Raw genomic sequence first — 8,464 nt, 5'->3', positions numbered from 1 at the left:
TGGGGAGCCCTGCCCTGGCACCTCTGCAGCCCTCAGCCTGCCGGGACACCCTGAGCTGCAGGGAGAAGCTCAGCAGCATCACCTTGGAGGCACGAGAGCACATTCCCTGCCCTGTGCTCGGGGCTGTTTTTCAGCTGGAAATGCAGTTCCGGCACAGCCCGGCTGAGGCTCCCCGGGTCTGGCATCAGGCAGGGTGGGTATCCCTCCCATCACATCCCAGGGATGGGATTTGGCCCTGGATTCACCCGAGGCACCACCAAGGACAACTGACTTTTCCTTGGAAAAACAAAATACGAACTGCTGCAGTGGCAAAGGGGCACAGCCTGGCGCWGCTCTTGGGTTTGGCCTCCTGTGTGCCACCTCTGTGTCCTGCTGGGACACCAGGGCARGGTGAGGCTGTGTGGGATGCACGGRGCCATCTGACAGAGTGACTGCYTGGGGACARGGCTTGGTCCCTCTCCTACACCTTAGGGGACACAAGGACTGTCCAGAGCAGGGCAGCCGGGTCAGGGTGACGGGAATCTGGCAGCTCTGTTGGTGTTGGAGCGACAGGGACTGTCCAAACTCAGAAAATGTGTGGGGTTAGAGAGCAGTGAGGCAGGTCCGGCACTGGCATTGCCAAGATCACCCTGCTGGTTTACCTGGCACTGGCACTTCCCAAAATGTGTCAGCACCTGAGGTTACCTGGCACCGGCACTTCCCAAAATGTGTCAGCAGCTGGGGGCTCTGGGGGACACCAGGGCATGCAGGTGAGGGGATGAGGAGGAGGAGGAGGAGGAGGAGGAGGAGGAGGAGGGCACACACCTGGTCACACCACAAACATGGACACTGTCCTGGCTCTGATTTTATGAGTTATGAGATGGTTAGGAAGCCAGTGCCAGCTCCACAGGGATTTGGGGTCCTCCAAAAGCTCCAGCTCCATCCATAAGGGATCTGCTCCAGGAGTGTGGGGACACACACGCTCATCCCCTATTGGATTCACCCTATCCCATACCCTGAGGAAGCCCCCAGCCTGGATGCCTGACACAGCTCATGTCCCCCATGGCTGTGATGGAGCAGCAGAACCTCCATCCCTCCCAGGAACCAGAGGACAAAGGGAACACAGGAGAGGAAAAACGGGGCACGAAGAAGAGGATGAGGAGGTCAGGCAGCCCTGGGGGGTGTGGGGGGCCAAACCCGGGCTCGGCTGCGGCAGGGGGGGATRTGGCAGAGCTGACCCCTCTGCGGAGGTTGCCTTTGCCATCGATCCCCGTTGCACTCAGGCTCATTAGGGCCGGGGAGCTGCTGCGAGCGGCTGCTGGAGGAGACAGACGGGGGGAGCGCTCGCTGTGGCTCCCTGGATCGTATTAAATATTTACTTTGTTTTGTTTTGTTTTTCCCAGCTATATTGATCAGAGATGGAGGTGGGGGGGTGGAGCAAGGGGGTGCTGTTGGATGCCGGGAGGGAAAAGCAGAGGCAACGACTGAGCTGGAAAACGGGGACAGACCCTGTCAGGGCGTTCCCGAGGGATTCACCTGCTGTCCCCAGGGGCACCCAGCGCTGTCACCCTGTCACCCTGCTGCTCCTCTCAGAGCCGTTCGTCCCCCTCAGGGTTGGGACAGGCATCAGCACCCCACGGATGTGCAGGGGAGCAGCTCCCACTCCCCATCCYACACCAGCCCCGTCTCAAGGGATGCAGGATGGGGGCATGCCCAAGGCGAAGGCACCTCATATCTCGGGGTATSCCCCCGCCCCGGGCCGGGAGGTACCCCCGCATTCGGGCTGGGCCCCGGGAGCGGCCGCGCAGCCGGCACTGTTTCTATTTCGAGAGGAGCTCTACTGGAAAAGGAACAAAAGCCGAGGGAAGCTATAAATAGCCGCTTCCTTCACACCAGCGCCTCCTCCGCCCCAGCATCCCGCGGCCGGGGGGGTCCCGCGGCACGGCCCGTGCTCAGCCCCACCGCCGAACCCCATCCACGTCTGCGAGCCAACATCTCCATCTGAAAACCCGAGGGAATGAAAAGCCAGGGAATATCTGCCGCCGAAAGCAGAACTGGCTCCGAGCAGCGCTTCGCCAAGTTACCCGGCGGCTCTGCCCAGCCACAGCCCCGCTCCTCGGGGGATTTGCCGCTGCCCAGCCGCGCTCTGCACCCAAAAACACCCCCCCGGAGACAGATTCCACCACCTGGGGATGCTCCTCTTGTCCCTGGCCCTGTCTGCGGCTGGCAGGGAGCAGTAAGAGCCGAGTGGCTCCGGCAGACCTACTTTCAAGGCTTTAATCCTTTTTGCTTAAAGAATCTTTTTTTTTTTTTCCTCCCTCTCTCCCCTCTCTTTCTWTTTTCCCCTTTCTTTTCCTTTCCGCGCGGCAAAGATGGGGTCTGATCAGAGGAGAGACGCAGGGAGCTGACAAGCTGCRGCGTACGGAGAGAAAGGAGAAAGAAATACATATTTATTACCCTCAATTATTAAAAAATAGATAGCAGCAGATCTTAGGCCCTGGCAGAGGCACTGCAGAGTCGTTTGTCTGAGGACTATTTTGTTTTTTAAATTCCATTGAAATTATAATACGCTGGGCTTGTTAGCACAAACACCCCGGCATATCCCCGCCGAGGGGGGATCATGCCAGCCCCTCTCCTGGCTCCGGYGTGCTTCCCGCGGGGTGGCTGCATCCAGCACCCCGTGGGATGCCGAATTTGCAGGCAGCGGGGAGGGAGGGCGGCTCAGGGAGGCAGGAACCGGCAGCTGCTGCCGGCAGCTTTTGTCCCCCTSTGCCTTCGCCCCGGGGCGATCAGAAGGTGCAAACACATCCCAAGTGCACGTGGACGCCCAGCTGGGCCAAGGTCTGGTGGGCAAGATCTCACCCTGCTCACCAAAAAGCCCCGTGACGTTCTCCGTGCCCAGGGATGGGCTTTGCCCCCCTCGCGGTGGTCCCGCGGTCACGGGGATTGGGGTTTCCCCCAAGCAAACCGACGCAAGCGCCGGTGCAAACGCAGCTGGAAAAAAAAATAGAAAGCGGCTCCCAAGTGCGGCACACGGGGCTGGCGGAGCCGCTGGCACCTCCCCTCCGCTTGCAGGGCTGCTCCGTGAGGAGCCCTGCCACAGCAGCAGCAGCCAAATTCCCTCCCGGTAAACAACGGCTGCATCCTCCCCGTGCCACGGCGATGCCGGGATTTGGGGAGCACGTGGAGCATCTCCGACACCGTCCAGCTCCGGCACCGCGCTCTCCCCACAGATGGGATCTGTTCGGATGCTCTGGACCACCATGGACCCACGGTGCCATCATCTCTCCGGGGCCAAAACCCGCGGCCATGAGAGACGCAGCCCCAGGTGGAACCAGCTTTTGGCACCGCCAGAGCGGTCACGGCTCTCCGAGGCCAGGCAGGAGCATCGCTAAAAGCTGCTCACCAAATCTGGGCCGGCTCCAAGCTGCCGTGCCGGCTCCGAGCCGCCGTGCCAACACCACCGGGAAGCACGCAGCCAGCGGGCACATATGCTGCTAAAAAGGAAAAGGAGCTTTCTGCACCAAATGGAGCATTTTCCGCTTAATAACCCCCAATCCTAATCTGCGCAAAGAAGATTGCCCCCCGCATCTCCCCGTCCTGCATCTGCCGCCCGCCCTGCCCGCGCTTAACACCCGGGCAGAGCCACGGCTGCCCCGTGGACACGTGCCCTCGGTGGAAAAAGCAGGAGAAAGACCAGCCACGGGCGATGCCCGGCGCTGGGCTCGACTCCTTTGTCTGCACCGAGCCTCCACAATTTGTCATCAGTAAAAATAATATTCCTAAAAGTGTCCCCCCTCTGATTGCCGGGCGGCAGGCGCAGGGCTGCGAGTTTCCATGGTGATGCTGTTCCGCAGGGATGGTACGGGGGGATCGGTGGGATCGGCGCTTCCTCGGTTTGGGAGATGGGACGTGGTGTTGACACCCGGAGCGAGGACAGGATCCCGACATCCTGAGGCTGAGCCAGCTCCTTCCACCTTGGGCTTCACCCAAAATAGCAGGGAAAGAGGCTTGCTGGGGAGGATGTGGATGCTCCTGCATCCCAGTGGTGYTCCCGAGTCCATGCCCYGCGCTCCTGCCAGCACATGGACCCYGGGCTCCTCCTCACCAACTCCCACCAGAGCCCTGCTCGCTCCCGGCCTCACAGCTGCCCCCACAGCSTCCCACTTGTTGCCTCTGCTCTTAAATGAGACTCCAGCCTCTTTCAGTGGGTTCAGGGCAACACCTCTCCCATCCCAACCTGCTGGGAACCCAAACATTGCGGGATGTGGGTGCCTGTGTTGCTGCCACTCCACCAAAGCGCTCTGCAAACATAATCTGCTCTTAATAACCTGAGTCTCTGCTGATCGCGGCTAAACCCTGGAATCGCACTTTGCAAACAAAGCCCAAGTTTTTGGCTGCTTGGGGGAGACTGGAGCAGCTCCTTGGGGTGGGGGTGGGCAGCAGTGTCACCCAGGGGTGCCCCAATGTGGGACAGAGAGGGACAGGTGGCTGCCCCAGTGATGTGGGGCTGAAGTGGCTGTGTCCTGGGTCACTCCGATGCAATGGGGGCACCGCCAGGATCTGGGGACACCCCAGTGGGTGACAGCCTTGGTCACACCTGGCCACCACCACATCCCTCCAGGCTCCCACACTTCCCTGCCTGATTTTTGCCTTCAAACAAGATTTTGGCTCTTGCTGTCAAAACCCATCAGCGCTCCAGCAGTTTCCAGCAGCCCAGGTTCCTGCCCGGCCCCAAGGCAGTGACATCCCACTCGTGGCCTCATCCTGCAAACCACGGAGCCTCACTRCTCATGGTGCTGGCTCGTGCCACCAGCTCCAGCACTGCCTGATGCTTCAGGGGAAGATGGGTGTGAAATCACACCGGAAAATGCATATTTTTACGTCTCCCCAGCATCGGTTCACCGATGTTTTTAGGGCAGCGCTTTGAGGCCACCTGGAGTGTCACCCACAGCCTCCGGCACCCAGATGGGACTGTCGGGTGCGGCATTTTAGGCAAAAGGTGGGAATAACATCCAGCCAAGCGTGGCCACGGCGCTGACCCTGCCGGGCTCCATCAGTGCAGGTCACTGAGTGGCGACAGCTCCTTCGCTTCCCGGCTCTGACTCCAGGTCTCGTCTGCCGAGCCCTCCCTGCTCCCCCCAGCACCACCGCAGGGACAGCCTGGGCCGCATCCTGATCCCCCCCCTCGCTTCACCGGGCACAGAGAGCTTGTGGCTTCCTATCAGCTCTTTAGGAAATTAAACTTTTATAAGCAGAAAGGTTTCTGGGCTCTTGGCTCCCCGGCGCAAGAACCGCAGTCCAGCCTGCGCCTGCACCCTGCCCGCTGACTGCTGCCCTGGCAAGGAGGGACGGAGGCTGGACGCCCCGTCGATGGCGTGAGCGATGGAAGGGACAGAGATGTGGCTGCCTGTGACCTTGGTGTCATCCTTGACCTGGAAATCTCCTCCTCCTGCATCGCCAGTGTTGCACTCCAGCCTGCGGCTGCCTGCGGCCACCTCTGGCAGGGCAGTGACACCCCCACCCAGGACAGAGCTGCACCCCACGCTGTCGCCCACTGCCACGCCACCGATGACACCCCAGTGCACAGAATCCACCCTGAATCCCTGGTCACTCCATGGATGAAGCTCACAGGATGCAGAAGGCCCAAAATGCCCCCAGGAATCGCGGCCCTTCCCCGGCCACGCCGCCGCCATCCCGCTGAAAACGACTTTGCCCGTGTGGCATCTCGTGTGAAGCCGTCCCCTTGGAGCTGCCTCCCTTGGAGATGGCAACCATGGCTCTGCTGCCCCGAGCCCTGCCGTGGCCCCAGCCTCAACCCCGGTCCCTGGCAGTGGGACGTGGAAGGCGGTGGCAGTGCCACCATCAGCCCGCGCCGCCACCCACCAGCACAGCCATGCGTTGCCACCATCCTCGACAAAGCCGGCCGCCCCCGAGCCCTGCAGAGGGGTTTGGCCCCAGCCCAGCTCCCCGGCAGCAGCTGTCCCCTCGTCCCCTTGCCTCAAACGCAGGGTGTCCCCTCTGCACCCCGCCTGGGGCAAATGCTGGGGACCGGGACCCCCTGCCTGGGGACACCTGGGCACGGTGAGGCACGGAGGGGAGAACCTGTCGGCGGGATGGAGGCCTCCTCTAACTGCCTGTTGAATTATTCAGGAACGGTATTAACTTATAAATGAGTGTGTTTGACTGATTTTGTGGTTGATGTACAGATAAATTCTAATGAAAGACAGCTACAAGATTTTAAATTATTAATTAGACTGCCACTTAACAAAGCCTATTTGGCACTCTATTTCCTTGCTTAACAAGACAAAAACTTTAAGAATAGGTTTTGCTTTAGCCCACAGGCTCTTCAATTTGCATTTTGTTTTTCTAGCTCCACAAATGAAAGCTGTAGATCTTGACCTTAACAGGCTACCCCTGGTGGGATCCAACCCTGTCGGCAGCCTCGCTGCCTGCCTCCACCTCAGGCTCCCAGTTTCCCAGCCTGGATGATGATTTTTCTCCAGCCAGCAGCACCGGGGCTGGGAATCAAGGCTGGAAACCAGGACTGCTCCGAAGGCTTGGGGTTTATCCTCAAGTCATCCAGCCCGGCTGGGTTAATACGCCAAACAAAGCGGAGGCAGGAGCCAGAGAAAAGAGCATCCGAGTGYGAGGCCCCACAGCTGCAAGGTGACATTTCCCCCAGTGGGAAAAGCATCCCTGGGGTAGCAGTGGGGGCTCTGCCCTGCCTGGGGGTCCGCACCCCAATGCCGGGGGCTGCGAGCACGGCGTYGGCACCTTCTCCCGCTGCCGGAGCCTCGTCGGAGAGGGGCATGTGCTGGTGGTGGCGAGGGCTGGGCCTGGGGCTGCGTGGTCGCCCCCTCCCTGGACACGGGACAGGGRTGAGGGTCCCGCCGGGGTCCCCCCGCACGGCACCGCTGTCCCCAACATCTCCCCGGGACCGGCCCCGGGTGCAGCAGAACCGGGGGTCCTGYCCCCCCACCCCACCGTCCCGGACCCTCCGGGGGGCCGGCTGCTCCCCTCGCTGTGATGTCACAAAGCTCCCCGATGATGTCCCAGGCGGTTGCCATGGAAATCGCGTGATGTCACAGCGGAGCGATTCTCCTCGGGGGGGTCGGAACGGGACGGCTCGCCCCAACTTCCCCGCCGAACCCCCCGCGCTCTCCGGTGAGCGCCGTTTCCCGTTCCCTCGCCCTGAGGGACGAGCAGCGACCCCCCCCCCGCGCCCGCCGCAGCCCCGCTGCCTCCGGGACCCGCCGTAGCTCGGTGCCCGCGGGACCCGCCGCGTCCCTGGTCCTGCGGGACCCGGCGCCTGCCCTGCCTCCCTCCGCTCCTCCCGTTCTCCCGCCTCCCCGCCGCGCTGCGCTCCCGCCGGTGCCGCTCCCCGGGGGGTGCCCGAGCCTCGGTGGCGGCGCCGGTAACGCGGTGGCGGCGGGGGGCGCCCGGCGGCGCGGCCCCAACTTCGGCGGGGAGACAAACTTCGGGGCCGGCCCCGCTGCCCCCGGTGCCCGCGGCACCCCGTGCCCTCCCGGTGCGGCGCTCACCTTGGCGGAGCATCTTGGAGCCGGGGCGGGCGCGGTCTCCCGGCGGCGGCGGCGGCGGCGCTCAGAGCCTCGGGCGCGGCGGCGGCGAGCGGTAGCGGCGGCGGCGGCTGCTGCTGTACCGGGAACGCGGAGCCGGAGCCCGGGCGAGCGGCCCCCGCGGGGGCATGGCGGGCCGAGCCGCAGCGGCACCGGGGAGCGCCGGCCCCGGAGCACCGGGGAGCGCCGGCCGCGCCTCTGCCCGCCGCGCGTCCCGCCGCCGGCTTTTAGGGGGGAGCCGCCCCCTCGGGGCTGGGGCCGCCGCCGCCCCCCACCCCCTCGGGCAGAGCCTATAAAGGGGTGCCCGGTGCCGGTGCCGCGCTGCCTGCAGCGGCGGGCAGGGCTGGGCAGGGCGGGGCGGGGCTGGGCCGGGCTGGGCTGGGCTGGGCTGGGCTGGGCTGGGCTGGGCTGGGCTGGGCGAGCCCCCCCCCGGGCCCCCCCTTCCACCGCCGCCGCCGCCTCTCCCGCCTCCCGTGGACAGTTCGTGAAAGTGCCGCTGCTCCCGTTCCCCGCGCCGCCGCCCTGCCTCCGCCCCACCGGGGGGTTTGGCCCAGCGCCCCCCCTCCGGGGCTCTGCGGAGCCCCCGGGACCGACTGTCACCCCCGCCCCATCGTTGTCCCCTGTGCTGCCGAGGTCCACACGGTGCCCCGTTACCGCACCGAGGCTCCGCCGCGCCGCCCCGCGCCTGCCGTGGTCACGGCTGTCCCCGCTGTCCCGCCTGCCCAGCCCCGTCCCTGCCGCTCCCCGGGGACCCGCCGACCCCTCCGTCCCTTATCGTCCCCTGTGCCCCGCCGTGTCCCCGTGTCCTGCCGAGATGCCGCCGTCCGATCGGGGTCTCTGCTGTCCGCGCTGTCCCCGCCGCCCCAGCACGGTCCGTGCCGCTCCCTACGGTGTCCCCCGCCCCT

General features: G+C 64.2%; 1 protein-coding gene across 1 annotated transcript in view; it reads right to left on the bottom strand.

Annotated features, from left to right (window-relative positions):
- Nucleotides 1-7,641, bottom strand: part of RTN4RL1 (reticulon 4 receptor like 1) — a 29,637-nt gene extending 21,996 nt beyond the window's left edge. The window contains exon 1 of the mRNA XM_057381553.1: nt 7,524-7,641. Coding sequence (XP_057237536.1) covers nt 7,524-7,536 — 13 coding nt within the window. The 5' untranslated portion in view covers nt 7,537-7,641. The remainder of the gene's footprint in view (nt 1-7,523) is intronic.
- Nucleotides 7,642-8,464: the final 823 nt, after the last annotated feature.

Source organism: Malurus melanocephalus, unplaced genomic scaffold, assembly GCF_030028575.1.
Source record: "Malurus melanocephalus ecotype Western Australia unplaced genomic scaffold, MMel_1.1 scaffold_515, whole genome shotgun sequence".
NCBI lineage: Eukaryota > Metazoa > Chordata > Aves > Passeriformes > Maluridae > Malurus > Malurus melanocephalus.
This window is presented reverse-complemented; position numbering and strand designations above follow the sequence as displayed.